The sequence below is a fragment of the Puccinia triticina genome, chromosome 6A (genome assembly GCF_026914185.1).
Source record: "Puccinia triticina chromosome 6A, complete sequence".
Lineage (NCBI taxonomy): Eukaryota > Fungi > Basidiomycota > Pucciniomycetes > Pucciniales > Pucciniaceae > Puccinia > Puccinia triticina.
In genome coordinates this window covers 7,189,704-7,205,094 of record NC_070563.1, presented here as the reverse complement: position 1 = coordinate 7,205,094, position 15,391 = coordinate 7,189,704, and the positions used below count along the sequence as shown (strand labels likewise).

At 48.4% G+C, this 15,391-nt stretch overlaps 2 protein-coding genes across 2 annotated transcripts; both read right to left on the bottom strand.

The window, feature by feature from the left end:
• Positions 1-1,397: 1,397 nt before the first annotated feature.
• Positions 1,398-1,711, bottom strand: PtA15_6A828 (uncharacterized protein; the record flags this gene model as incomplete). The annotated part of the gene is made up of 2 exons (XM_053170573.1): positions 1,398-1,427; positions 1,547-1,711. The coding sequence occupies 2 exons, from the start codon at positions 1,709-1,711 to the stop codon at positions 1,398-1,400; spliced, it is 195 nt and encodes a 64-aa protein (XP_053021751.1).
• A 5,348-nt stretch (positions 1,712-7,059) lies between these two features.
• On the bottom strand, positions 7,060-7,457 carry PtA15_6A827 (uncharacterized protein; the record flags this gene model as incomplete). Its single annotated transcript, XM_053170572.1, has 3 exons — positions 7,060-7,111; positions 7,179-7,272; positions 7,370-7,457. The coding sequence occupies 3 exons, from the start codon at positions 7,455-7,457 to the stop codon at positions 7,060-7,062; spliced, it is 234 nt and encodes a 77-aa protein (XP_053021750.1).
• Between the last annotated feature and the right edge of the window lie 7,934 nt (positions 7,458-15,391).

Here is a 15,391-nt window from a genome sequence, read left to right as displayed (position 1 = left end):
TCGCTGAGTACACACCCCGCTTGATGAACAGTCATTGAGAGGGGTACACACCCTCGATGAATGGTCATCAAGAGGGGTACACACCCTTGATGACCGGCCATTGTCAAGCAGAGTACATACCCCCACATCCCATGCAATGATCAGGCATCAAACAGGGTGATCACAATGGCCGGCCACTGAGCGGGGTGTGTACTCTGCTTGATGATCGGCCATCAAGAGGGGTGCGTACATACCCCACTCAATAGGCCACTTGCAAAATGCAGTGGCGGTACCCGCAGTACCCGCTTCAAGTACCGCCGGTACCTGTTGGCGGCTGCTGTGTCTGGGTCCAGGTGTCCAAAACTGGAGAAATTTGTAGCAAGTACCCGCCCCGTCGCGGGTTATACCCGGACCCATTTGGCCATCTCTAATTGTAACTATACCATCATCGCCATCAAGGCTCTGTGGCTCAGCATCAACGCGGGTCAAGGGGGACTGGGCTAATTAGCTTCCAGACAGATATTTGAACGCAATGACGCACATGGCCAAACCATTCCACTCTCATTACTCATATTTACTTGAACACCCGGCAACTACCGCCAGTTGCACCACAAAATTAGGTACGGGAACCGTCCAAGTGCCTTCTCATCAAGCCCACACAGCCCGGTCACATTCACCCAGCTGAAGAACCCACGTCAGCAACTGTCCACCCTGAAGCTGGTAAGTGATACCTTACTTACGGCCAGATGTGCATATCTGCTCCAGTGAACTTGCCCCTCCCCTCCCCTGCCACCCAATCGCGGGTTGCCATTAGTTGGCCGCCCGCCAAGTGTGATTCAAGGAACTTGAGCAAATTCAACATCCTAGCTTGCAGGATTTCAACAAACCCCTTGTCCTTGCACTTTGCATATCCTATCAACCCAAATGTGAGACAAATCAAACCCTCCCCCAGCAGCAAACATTTGGTGGAAAAGCCTTACAGATATGATATATGCATTTTTCCATGGCAGGTGCAAGTTGCAATAGAACCCAAGCCGTCCACTCCATCATTCCTGCATCTTCGCGCGGATCATCAAAGGACATGACATTCCTTGTATTGATCTGTGAACATAGATACTATTGCAAACCAAATAAATATTAACAATCCCACACCCTCGTGTCCAATGGGGGTGGTTGGGAATGCAGTTGAGAGCCATGGCGGTGGGGCGGAAGATTGTGTTTGGTTATGGAGTAATTTAAGTATGGGAACCTGATGGTGGATAGGCGATGGATATGGATGGAGTAGTTGTTGGGTAGAGTGGAGGCAAAGGCAAAGAGGTCGGTCCTTAAGTATGCATTCTTGGACCAGCATTCCTCCGGCGTAATTAGTTGAGTGGGATAGCAGGTTTTATTGGGCCCTAGCAACAGTTGCATGGAGTTTAGGGCGAGTTGGGGTTTGAGTGTTGGGCCTGGTAATTCAGCGGATGGTAGCAAATGCCGCGGGTGTGAGCCAATTGATTGAGCGGGTGGTGTGCAATGCTGCGGAGGCCAGGGTGGGGGGAGAAGTGAGAGATTGAGCAAGGGTTACCAATTGGGGTGGGGTGGAAAAGGCGTTCGGCCATAGTGACGGTCGCGCGGAGAGTGGGGTGAGTTTGGGTTGGAGTGTTTGGTGTGGTGATTGAGCAGATGGTAGCTGTTGCCCAGGTGGGGGCCTTTTGATGGAACGAGTGGTGCGCCATGCCGCAAAGGCCATGGTGGGGATTGAGGGGAGTGTCGAGGGTACCCATCGGGGTGGGGGGGAGGTTGTGTTGTTATATCAACAAAAATATAGGCCAGGTTGGGCGATGGGTTGAGTGGTAGTGTGGGCAAGTGGCCTAATTGATCAACTACTTCCGGGAGGGACAACAACAAACTGTGTAGCTTCAAGGGGTTGGTGGTGTAGGATGGCGTCTGGTGACGGCCAGGAAGCGGCAAGTGCGTACATTTGGACTGTGGTCATGGAGATACACGCCACGTGGGAGGAGTATTGAGGGTCAAAACAAGTTTGAGTTGGGTGAGGGGTTCTTTGGCGATTTCGTCCTACCCCCTCCCTGGAGCCCGCCAATCAATTGATTGGGGCCTCCTTGATTTAACATTTGACCGGCCCTCTTTTGCCTGGTGCTGCGGCATGCGCTGGAGGGTCAATCCAAGGTGCCCTCTGGGGTGTTTGGGTATTAATTTCAATTGTGTGAGAGCTTTTGCTAAAGTGCATAGGCAGAAACTTTGGTCTTGCATTCCATGTTTCTGTGGTTTTAATAAACTTGGATTTTGTTTTGGCAGGAGTGGTAGTTCAAGGCCTCCATAGATGCCTGTGGCTCCCCACCCCCCCACTCAACAGGTCCCTTGTTTTATCACTGGCGAGTGGCGGATAAATTAAGAACAAATGTGAAGCCAACGCAACAAGAAGCAATTCGGAAATTGTGTGAGTTTGCTGAGCTTACTCATTCTCCTTGCCTTGCCTTGCCGCAAAAATATTTGGTTATGTAATAAGCTATGGGGGTTGAGAAATCGACTCCCAAAAATTAAAAAATTGACTCCCAAATCAAGTTTACGTCGCGCGGACCGCCGCGCGACGTCTGTCCCGGGTCCCCATGACCCAATTTTGACCCGGGGGCATTTTGGGAGTCGATTTCGTAATTCCGCGATCCCAAACGGGAGTCGGAATTTTAATTTTGCAAAAAATGCCAGAAAATAAAGAAAAATTTATACCTCCGCACTGGGGCACCCAAAGCCCCCCAAAATTTTACAGCACTCTAAATACACTCTCTAGAGCATATGTTAGGCTTCACGGCATTAGCACACCTCAGGGAGACCCTGTGTAGCCGGGGGCGGATTTGGCGGATTTCCTACTAACGCAATGCGCCATGTCCTGAGATACGGTGATCCAAATGCACCCAAAATTCTACAGCACTCTAAATACACTCCCTAGAGCATATTTTAAGCTTCACGGCATTAGCACACCTTAGGGAGACCTTGTGTAGCCGGGGGCTGATTTGGCTGATTTCCTACCAAGGAATTCCCGCGAAACCTTATCTACGGTGCTCCAAATAGCCCCAAATTATTTCTGCCATAATAATACACTCTTCAAACCATATGATGAGCTTCACGGCATTAGCAAACCTCAGGCACACCTTGTGTAGCCGGGGGCTGATTTGGCAGATTTCCTACTAAGGAAATCCCACAAAACCTTATCTATGGTGCTCCAAATGGCCCCGATTTTTTTCTTCCATAAGAATACCCTCTCTAGAAAAAATGTGGAGCTCCAAGGAGGTATTACACATCAGGAACACCTTGTGTAGCTGGGGGCTGATTTGGCGGATTTCCTACTAAGGAAATCCCACAAAACCTTATCTACAGTGCTCCAAATGGCCCCAAATTTTTTCTGCCATAATAATACACTCTTTAAAACATATGTTGAGCTCCAAGGAGGTATTACACATCAGGAACACCTTGTGTAGCTGGGGGCTGATTTGGCGGATTTCCTACTAAGGAAATCCCACAAAACCTTATCTACAGTGCTCCAAATGGCCCCAAATTTTTTCTGCCATAAGAATACACTCTTTACAACATATGTTGAGCTTCATGGCATTAGCACATCTCAGGGAAACCTTGTGTAGCCAGGGGCTGATTTGGCGGATTTCCTACTAAGGAAATCCCGCGAAACCTTATCTAAGGTGCTCCAAATGGCCCCAAAGTTTTTCTGCCACAAGAATACACTCTTTAAAACATATTCTGAGCTTCGCGGCATTAGCACACCTCAGGGACACCTTGTGTAGCCGGGGGCTGATTGGGCTGATTTCCTACTAAGGAAATCCCGCGAAACCTTATCTAGGGTGCTCCAAATGGCCCCAAATTTTTTCTGCCATATGAATAAACTCTCTAGGAAATATTTTGAGCTCAAAGGAGGTATTACACATCAGGAACACCTTCTATCAACCGTGGGTCAGCTATGCTAACCATAGCTGTCAGTGTAGTGTAGTGCTGCGCAAATGCACTACTTTTTAGTGTAGTATTAGCGCAACTGCGCGCATCTGCGCTAATGCTCCGCGCACAGGGTGCAAATTTATTTTAGTTTTTAGTGTAGCGTTAGCGCAGATACGCGCAATTGCACTAACGCCGCAAAGGAGCGCGCGCTGTATTTTAACATAGCTTTAGCGCAATTGCGCGCATCTGCCCTAACAATAAGTGCGCAGGGTGCAAATCTATTTTAGGCTTTAGTGTAGCGTTAGCGCAGATACACGCAATTGCACTAACCCCGCAAAAGCGCGCAAGCTGCGCTGCGGTGAAGCGCTTTTTGCAGCAAGAAAGACCGTTTTTTCCGCCAAAATCGCCTTAGCGCAAGAAGGCGCAAAGGAATAATCATTGGAGGAATGGAAAGTGATAAAAGTTCTAATATTCATGTATGCATATGATGGGCAAAACCAAAAGACAACACAAACTAAAAATAATGAACTAAAAAAGATATAAAAATTGGATACAACTAGTAACGTGTAACTGGTTGCAAGAGCTTCCGGCCTACAGTACAATCAAAACAGACAGAAAACCTTTGCTCCCATCGCAGAGCATCAGGAGTAGCTTTGGGAGCCCAATCCTTACGAAGAAGCTGGGGAGCAGGGAAGAGGACGGTGGTTTGCATAACAAGGGGAACAAAATGATCGTCGACAAGAGCAATGAAGATGGGTGGGTTATTGTTTTGGGGGCAGAAATGTGGTAAGAAAGTCTGAGACCAGCCAGTGGAGAAGTAAAAAACCGCTGTCTCAAACGTGTTGGCCATCACATCACCCATTGTTGGAAAAGACATCCACCTACTCCTACCCACGGGTCCTTGAGTTGCAGTAAGTCGGTTCACTACGCTGTTGATATTGTGAAAAAATTTGTGGTTGATATACCATTGACGGCGGTTCTTGAGTTTGTCAATCATTTCTTCCCGGATCCGCATATAATCGCCCTGTCCGCGTCCCAAAGCCCAAGCAACCGCTCGGAATCCACAGTATCCATCCGCATCAACATTTAAGACCTTCAGGACACTTTGTTGAATTAAAATTGGAAGGGACGAAATGAACAAAGGAATTTCTGGAGGTTCTTGCTCAGCGGGGCCCGCCGAAAGAGCCGGTTCGACTGGCGGTGGAGGAGAGGGTACATCTGGTGTTGGAGGAGATGGAGATGGAGGGAGCCGGTGAGCTTTCTTGATTGGGCGGAATTTCCTCTTGGGTACCGGTTGTTCTTCATCTTCAGAAACATCTTCCTGCTTTTTCGGTGGTGCGGGCTTTTGCTGGTGGGTATTTGGCGGGGGCCGCTTTTCTAGAGTTTTTTTTGTTGGAGGCGGCGGCGCTGGCTTGTCTAGAGGTTCTTTTGGCGGGGGTTGGGGTGATTCTGGCTCTTTCGGCGGGGCTGACTTGCTTTTGCGCGCGGGAAGTACCTTCTTCTTCAATGGTTCTTCTGCAACTGATTTTTTGATGGGGGGGCGTCCTCTCTTTGGTTTCTGATCTTCAATCATCTTGTCATCTTCCTTTTTCTTTGCGGCGGCCTTCTGTTGGTCAATTTTTGCTTTCTTTGTCTTCTGAGTTTCTTTTTCTTCAATCTTGCGCTTTTTTTTGACATGTTCAAACGCGGACGGGTCCCGGCGAGTAGTTTTGGGTTTATTAGGCGCTCCTTTGGGTCTTCCACGGGTCTTTTGGGCTTCAGTGGGCAACTTGACGTCTATTACGGTCCCGTGCCCTCAAGAAGTCGGTTGATTGCGGCCAATTGCATGTCAAGCTGCGCGGGGTTCATGGCGAGGAGCTTGGCCTTGATCTCGTCAATTGTTGAAAGCGCGGCCTCTTTTGTGTGTTTCGTGATGGGGCGCATGCTCTGTTGCGGACGGGAAAATGAAAATTTACATTAGATACCCTGACTCCCAAACTTTTCACTCCGACTCCCAAAATTCGGATTCCGACTGGAGCAGCGGGAGTCGAGGGGGGCATATACACGTTGACTCCCACGGGTGTTTGATTGGGGGATCGACTCCCGTTCTGGAGCGGGGGATTAGACCTCCGACTCCCCCCGGCGGACGAAAAATATCCAGATGATTATTTTGGAAATTTAATTGTCCGACTCCCGTTTGGGATCGCGGAATTACAATTCCGACTCCCAAAACGCCCCCGGGTCAAAATGCGGTCACGAGGACCCGGGGAAGGCGTCGCGCGGCGGTCCGCGCGACGTAAACTCCTTTTGGGAGTCGATTTTGTAATTTGAGGGAGTCGATTTCTCAACCCCCTAAGCTATACGGCCACTTGTTGCACAGTTTTATTTATTTTGCTAGCCTTTTTTTCCAACTGCTACAGAAAAATGCATTGCAATGAATGTGATGAAAATGTTTTCCAATTTTCATGAGCTACCAAGAACATTTCAGGTGTTTTCAGAGAAATTTTCTTCAAACTTTTGTAAAAAGCACAAACTCTTCCAGTTCAGTTTGCAGGTTTACAAAAAATAAACTTTTGCAAATCATGGAAGTGTTTTCAATTGAGTTGGAAAAGTTTACCGAACCTTTTGTAGTTCTGGAAGAAGTTTTCAATTCAGTCAAAAACATCTTGGTGGTTTGCAAAAAAGGTTTTCCTGAAACATAATGTTTTCCAAACCACCTGGCAACTTTTTGGGGAATAGAAACCAAATGTTTACTAGATGCAAACTATTTGATAGAAGTCTTGGAAAACATCCCAACTCGGTTTCCACCGTGAACGGGACCCGATGTCCAATCTGAATTCTATTGAAAACTTTCTCGAGTGGCTTCAAATACCACTCAAGAAAGTTTGCTTGCAGACCTGGTGTAAGCCTCTCCGAGGAGGCACGAAAAGCTCGCCAATTTCTGCCCATTTCTACATGCGAGTAATGGGGTAGATTTCCAGAAGCAAAGGACCAATCAGGCGGTCGTGTGTTGCAAGCAAACCCGAAATAGGAAGGGCAAATGTCCATGTACATAGGAACGACGTTATTTCAATACAAACCAAAAGTCATTGTTTGTTTAGTTTGTAACTGACAAATTGAGATGGGTGCGTGGCTGGCTTGTCAGCATTGGTGTCTTGCTCAAGGCAGATTTCCTCTGCCGTCAGCGTAAAGGCTTCCGGGAGGTGCAATTCTGTTTGGTCCCATGAGTATTAGATCACACTTTTCCGCGCAAAGATGACAGTTATAATGATACTTACTTGGAGCAGGATTTCACTTTTCCGGGCACTCCAGGCGGCGGCGGATTTCCATCGTCTTGATGCCAGGTGAAGATGGAACCATTCGCGAGCTTGTCTAAACGATAGAAATCAAGTATTCTGGCGAGTCAGGTTACTCCACGCTCACCATTGGAATAATTCGGCGTGAAAAGGGGAGGAATGGTTCTACTCACATTCGCCCATGGGACGTGGCACATCATCTCCCTTGCAGCTATCGAAGCCTGGTCCGTAGTCCCCGGGGATGTTCCATCGACAAGCCATCAAGTCATCTGATGTTGCGGGTGGCAACGCTCATGTTAATGGAAATGGTTCGCGTCCAATGTCAAGCTGCGGTACCCACATATGTGATTGCAGTATCTCCATGCATCGGGGCCGTTGTAGCAAGCACGAATACAAAACTCGTCGGGAAGCAGAAACTCGGTCCATTGTACGAATTGATTACCATTCCCGAATACCACACCACCTGTATGATCAAGTTCGGAGATGATTAGTTCTTGTCACAAAAATTAAGAATAAAAAAAGGTTCATCGTCTGCGTGGTCGCCGACGGCGCGACAGCACATACTAGAATTTCTTTGATAGAAAGGAAAATGATCTCACCGATGGGGTTCCCTCGAGCGTCCCAACTCAATGCAGCATCGAAAAAGGTGGAACCAGTCAGTCGTGTTAGCCAGCTATCATGCATTATCTGCTAAGATTGAAGCCTGTACCTGTTCGGGTCTGTAGAGTTACCATGTACCAATGGGAAAACCGGAAGTTAAATTTCTACTAGTTGATAGAGACTTGTGGAGCCAGACGACCTACCCATTTCACCACCATCGTCATCGGCCGGAACATTTATTTTCGTGAACTACAGGTGAGAAGATCAATCACATAAAATGAGCTCCTTCCTTCCAAGTGACTAAATTTCATCATTTGACTCACATTTCCGCGGCCGGTAATCTGAACGTAGGACTATTTCCTCGCAAGAGTAGTAGGTTAACCTTCTTCCTCCGACATACCTGATGAGAAGATGTCAAGGTAAGCAGTCGGAACTCACTGGGGTGGAGCTGGATCAGAAGGGCAGAAGGGCACGATGTTCCAATTGATAAAATAAGTAATTACGTCGTCTCCTGGGGGGGGGGGGGGGGGGGGGGGGTGGATAATTCTTACACATAATGCAAGCTGCTGAACGTCCCCGGTGGAATTAAGCGCGTGCCGTGCGTAGGTTGAGTGCAATAGGAAACAGCCTCCCGCTCCGTTTCAGATACTCCAGCAAACCTCGGAGCTGTCAAAAAGGCAAGTGGTAAGTGCATAATGCGACTCAAGTCCGCAGGTCAGCAATAGGGATCCTCACGCCCAAATATGCAGAAGTCGGTGGCACTCTTGATGTGCACATTTCTGTCATCAATAAGTAGTGAGTATTGCGCTTCGAATGGGTTTTTCTAATCCTGTCCACAGCACACTTACTGGCATCTACTATCTGCAGAAGCGCCGGTGCCACACTGGTTGTATCCATATTGACCTTTCATGGTTTGATACGGAGGGTTGGCCGGATTGACCCCCTTGATGATAGCGGTGACGACCGTCGACGACGCCAAAAGAATGAGCAACCTCAAAGCGAAGTTATAAATATGATCCATGATGACAGAACTTCCACCTCCGATAGACCGATAGGAAACTGGTTCGACCTCAATGTGATTATTGTATTTTCAGAAAAGGTTGGACTGGCTCCTTTTGGGAAATTTTGGCTTCCCCTAAATTCATGTGGTTAGAAAGCAGTATTGTTTTGCCCAAAACCCAAACCCAGCTCCAAAAGCTCATGCAACGTCAGCATGTCAGCTGTCGAGCTATAAACCAATTTCCAATCGGGTAAATCGACACCCAACAGCGACAGCAGCCCTGCCCGATCCTTGCCCCCCCCCCCCCCCCAACCCGCAATCAATCCAATCCGAATTCGACCCACCATCCAGAAAACCGCTGCAAGGAAAATCAGTCGTGTTGGCTTGTTTTTGTTCCTCCCACCTCCCCCAGCAGCATACTTGCAGCAGTCCCTCTTCTGGTCCAGGTGAGTTCTTGGCAGCTTGAGCAGGTGGCGACTGGGGGAGCATTTCTCGGCTGACATTGTCGTATGTGGATTGAAATTATCAAAATTCGGTTTGGAGCTGTAAGTGCCCTCCGTCGGATCGATCCTCTCCTCTAAACCTTCATTGCTCATCCCTGGCACTTCTCACCCTTATGACCCACCAATTTTCAGATAAAGCAACCCCTTGGGACAAATGTGCCGATTAGAAGCGCAGATCTCCGTGGGCGCCGAGGGCCAAGAGCCGCTGTTTGGGCGTGCCCTAGCTTAACAAAGCCTCTCGGGCGGAGGGTCCGGGGGACCCCGCCCGGAGGGCTCTCCGCAGGAGAGGCTTATGAGTCAAGTCTTGATTTAAGCAGGAGCAGAAAGGATCTGCTACACTACAAATCCCAACTAATATAGAAAAACTGAATACACAGAGTTTTAGTTTCTGTTCTTGCAAGGAATTTGAGTCACTTATCTATCTTGTAGCCAGAAAACCAACTCCTGGAGTCCCAAATAAGTGGAGCCTCATTTGGAAGACTGGTGCATTTTTGATCTTATGAAAAGGTCAACAGATTGTGATAGAAAAAAGCTGAGTAGACCAAATTGTAGAGAAAGAAAAGTAGCATAGGGTACAGATAGGGCATATTGGTGGAGAGGCTGGGGGAGGAGCTATAAAAATTTTAAAAACCTCTCAGCCAAATGAACTTTCTGCTCCCGCGTAAAATTTGGGATAATGCGCAAGTCCCTCCCTGCAGGAGGGGCAACTTTGCCACCAGCCACAGCGAGCCTCCCACCAGGGGGACTTGTGTTAAGTTAGGGCGTGCCCAGGACCGTTTTGTGGGAGTGTTTCAGGGAGATGCCCGCCTCCTTGATGATACATACATGCCAGTCTTCTCATTCATGATTCGGCACATCCAACCTACCCACTCAGACCATCAGCACCCCCTCCTCCCCACTGCCTAGCCAGGCCACCCATCCTACCCAATTCTCAAAACCATCCCAAAAACCAACTCGGCCAAACTCCGAGCTCCACCAATCCTTCAAGGCGCACTCAGATCCCTAGGCCCCGCTCCTCTCCCCGCTATCAAGCTCGGGCGAGTCGAGTTATGAAGAGGAATCTGCCGGCGGACTGCTGTGGAGCTCGCACTACTTTTTTTACAATCAAAAGATGAAGTGGATCCTCTTTGTCTCCATCTGGGTCCGGAAAGCCCTGATACCCTCTACGACAATTAATGAATCCACAGCCAGTCATTCGACACACAAGCAGGTCAACTATCTCTTTACTTTTTCTTGCCAATGAGCCCCATAGTAGCCCCCTCCACGCTTTTCTTCACATTTTTATTTCCTATATATCTTGGCTTATTCTTCTCTCTTGTCCATGATTTGTTGAGTTGTCTGTTAGTCTGCTACCATGATGTATCACCACAGTATGGAGGGCTGTCGGATCGACCCATGAGCACTACCAACCAACCACCCAGCTGGCAGCCACAAGCGTCTGTAGCACCACCCGCAAATGGGTGTGGTTTCCTCCGCAGCCACACCCAGTGGTTTTTGCGCGGAACTCGCGCGGCCCCCCAAAAACTCGTGCGGCCCCGGACCCCCTAGCTGCATATCATTCAGGGTGCTTGTGGGGCCGACCGGTCATCAAGGCATACACCTCGATGACCATCTCAATCGAACGGTCATCAAGGTGTATGCTTTGATGACCGGTCGGCTCTTGATGACCGGAGCCGGCCGGTCATCAAGGACCTTGATGACCGGAGCCGGCCGGTCATCAAGGACCTCGATGACCGGAGCCGGCCGGTCATCTGAATACCACACCTCGATGACCGTCTCAATTGAGCGGTCATCGAGGTGTATGCCTTAATGACCGGTCGGCTCCGGTCATCAAGGACCTCAATGACCTCAATGACCGGAGCCGGCCGGTCATCTGGATACCACACCTCGATGACCGTTCTCGATGACCGTCTCAATTGAACGGTCATCGAGGTGTATGCGTTGAAGACCGGTCGGCTCCAGTCATCAAGGTACCTAAATATGTACCTCAAGGGCCAGCCAGCTGGCCGGTCATCGCGGTGTATCAATGACCGGAGCTGACAGTTCATCAACGCATACACCTCGATGACCGGAGCTGACCGGTCATCGAGGTGTGGTATCCAGATGTCCAGCTGGCTCCGGTCATTGAGGTCCTTGATGACCGGAGCCGACCAGTCATCAAGGCATAAACCTCGATGACCGTCCCATTGAGACGGTCATCAAGGTGTGGTATTCAGATGACTGGCCGGCTCCGGTCATTGAGGTCCTTGATGACCGGAGCCGACCGGCCATCAAGGCATACACCTCGATGACCGTTCAATTGAGACGGTCATCGAGGTGTGGTATCCAGATGACCGGCCGGCTCCGGTAATTGAGGTCATTGAGGTCCTTGATGACCGGAGCCGACCGGTCATCAAGGACCTCAATGACCGGAGCCGGCCAGTCATCTGAATACCACACCTCGATGACCGTTCAATTGAGATGGTCATTGAAGTATACAGATGACCGGCCGGCTCCGGTCATCGAGGTTTATGCCTTGATGATTGGTTGGCTCCGGTCATCAAGGTACTATGTACCTCAATGACCAGCCAGCTGGCCGGTCATCGAGGTTTATGTATACCTCGATGACCGTTCAGATGGTCATTGAGGTACATTTATACAACCTCAATGACCAGCCAGCTCGCCGGTCATCGAGATTTATGCTGATGACCGGTCGGCCCCATAAGGCACCAGGGGGGAAAGTGTGGCACTCTCTGGAGAGTGCCAGGCCGTAATTCTGTCAGTCAAATGGTCTGATGTGAGTTAGATGTGAGTCGCAACTCTTTGTTCAATTTTCTTCCCAACAGATGTGTAACTGTAGGTGAAGTGGTTGCGGGATGATCTGTAACTCAATTCCAACACATGGAAATATCTTAGTTGAAATTTTCTGTTTGGTTCATATCAAAAAAAATCCAGGATGTGAGCTTCAATTCACAACATGTTTTGCCAAGAATTTAACTATCCTGATGCTCAAAGATATCCTTGACCAAGTGAGAAGGAAGATTTTTCAGGGCTGATTTTTTTCAATCAAAACCCACATAAAATCACATAATGAAAAATAGCTGTAAATTATAGCAACTGCAAAGACTCAGCTAACTGGTAGATTAATCCTTGTGGGATATTTCTGCCATGCCTGTTCCCTTCATCAATTGGGAGGAAAGTTATGTAAAATTAAATTTCTCTTTTTTGAGTATCACACAGTGTCAAAGCTGGGAAAACCTCTGTAACCTGTCTTCCCTCCCTGTAATATGAAATTTGAACAATCAAAGAGGCCTTTTCACCAACCATGTTTACCAAGTGATGGTCCACTTATGCAGGCTAAAGTTTGCCATGCGGTCAGCTGTTCATTTGGGTCCATGCACCTTTTGTATGTGAATACACATTGCACAATTTTCCTTCACTTGACCTCCATCTGCCTGATAAAATGCAGCAGCTAGAGGTTAAAATTATTAAGCTTCACAGAGGGAAGGGGGCAGATTGGTGGATATCAATAGATGCATCAATATTTTGATGATCCTGGAACCAGCAGGAGAAAGATTTCAATAGCTGGTCTGAACTCTGAGGTGAAAAGTCAAATCTGAAATGTCCACACACATCTCAGCATGCAGGGTCATACCGTTTGTCTTGTAGATTGATCATCTTCACACCTTTTGCCTGACTGTTTTGGGTGATTTTTTCCTCCAGGTAGCATACCTTCATCACACCTACCATTATGTCTGTGGCCATTGTGCAACAAAATGGGGTTGATTGCTCTTATCACATGGTAATTATTAGCACCAGGTGTAAGATAAGAATGATGCTCTTTTGACCTGCTGTATCCAGAACAATCAAAATCATCATCATTTTGTAGTGGCAAAAATGGTGTTCATATGTGTTGCAAATCACCAAAAAAGCTTGTGTTCCAGGAGTTTCAATCTGGGCACAAGTGAACTACGGTGGCAGCGGGGCAACAGGGATCAGCTCTGTATCCCCGGGTGTCCCCGGGGAGCGTGTTTTTTTTTGTTGCTATGTCCACCGTCATGTTCGGCCGAACATCAGGGTGGACATTGGCGAGTTGCTTTTTTACACGGGCTTGATGACCTTTGTTTGCTGGTCATTGAGCTGGGAAAGCCCCAACTCAATGAACAGTACACTAAATACTGTTCATTCAGCTTGGCTTTTCCGAGGTTGGTGGACAGTACAGACTGCTCACAAAGCTCAGACAGGCCCAGAACAATGACCAATAGGTGCTGGTCATCGGACCAGGGCTTCTCCGACTGGATGGCCAACACAAACTGGTCATCGAGTTCAGAGAGGCTGCGCTTGACAGGCATCATGCCCTGGTCATTGATCTGCAGCCTCTCCGAGCTCAAATCCAATGACCAGTAGATACTGGTCATCCAGCGAGAAGCCCTGGCCCAATGACCAGCAAATGCTGATCATCTAGTCAGCCTTTTCGATCGCGGTAGGCAGCCTACACTGGCCACTCAGCTTGGAAAAGTGCAGCAGGATGGACAGTACATACTGTCCATCAAGCCGGGACTTTCCCCGCGCTGAGTACAGTACATACATTCCTTAAAGCTGGGAGAGGCCAGGCTCAATGACCAACATGCAGTACTGGTCACTGCTCTGGGATTTTCCCAGCCTAGTGAACTGTGATCAAGTGGAGGGTGTCTCCACTCAACGGCCAGTAGAACCAGTCACCAATTAAGGAACCCCCCCCCCCCACTCAACAGCCAGTATACACACCAGTTCTCGAGTGGAGAATCCCTCCACTCAATGACATTAAAAACCAGTCATTGAGTGGAGGATGTCTCCACTTGGTGGCTGGTAATTTAGATATGGTCATTGAGTGGACACAACCTCTAATCAATGGTTGTCCAACAGTCATCAAGTGGAGGGAATCTCCACTCAATGACTTTACAACCCATTCATTGAGTGGAGGGGGTCTCAAATTGATTCCTGAAACACACCACTAAGTGTAGAATACCAGGGTGTACCAGGCATCAAGTGGGGGTACCCTCAACTCAATTACCAACATGTTCACCATGGAGTGGATCAAAGATCAGCCTGAGTTGAACATAAGGTCAACATATTTGAAGCCTAAATCCCACATGCTCACACATTCGACATCAGACAGTCTTCCCAAAGGAACATACAGTCTGGCACTCTCCAGGGAGTGCCACACTTTCCCCCCTGGTGAGGACCCCAAATGATATGCAGCTAGGGGGTCCGGGGGCCGCACGAGTTTTCGGGGGGCCGCGCGAGTTCCGCAGGAAAACCACTGGGTGTGGCTGCGGAGAAAACCACACCCGTTTGCGGGTGGTGTAGCCTAGTTGGTAAAGGCAGCACTCTAGTATGTGTCTCAGCGTAGCTGAGGTCGTGAGTTTGACTCTCACCAGACACATCTTCATTTTACAGTCTCTACATGATTTCTTCTTGACCATCTGAATTATACACATTTGTTTTTTCTGAACTAGTTGCTGTAAAACAGACCTTACCATGCCATCAATACAACAGTATTTCAAAAAAAAAACAAATTGCGACTTTCAAATCCTGACACAGTCACATGATGCCCAAATGAATCAGAGCTGTGTTTTCAAGCCAGGGGGAACATTGCCCAATTAGCCTCAGGGCTCGTTTTTTTTTTTTACAGCAGATCACATCAAGTCCCTTGGATACTTTCTCTCTGGGCAACCCTTGCTCCACCATGCCTGCAGTCTTACAAGTCCCTCAGCGTCACTCAACGGCCACTGATACCGTTGATAAGTTCATCTCAAAAGGTGAAGGTTGGATGCGAACCAAATGGACTTGGGAGGAAAAAGGAGTGATCCCAATAATGTTGATTCATTAAAATTTATTCAATTATTATAATGTGGAAAATAACGTAACACAATGGTCATCTGGGTAGAAGAAAATTGAGGCAAAATCAAACAAGAAACAAGATCGGCCAAGACAGGTGTCACTGCCTAGGGAGTTGAAAGTCGCATGGTCTATCTCCAGCTCGGCCTTTGCCTCACAGATGCACTGGATGACCGGGCTGAGAGTAGACTCTACGAACCTCCGACCCACAATCCGCATGTACGCCTTCAACA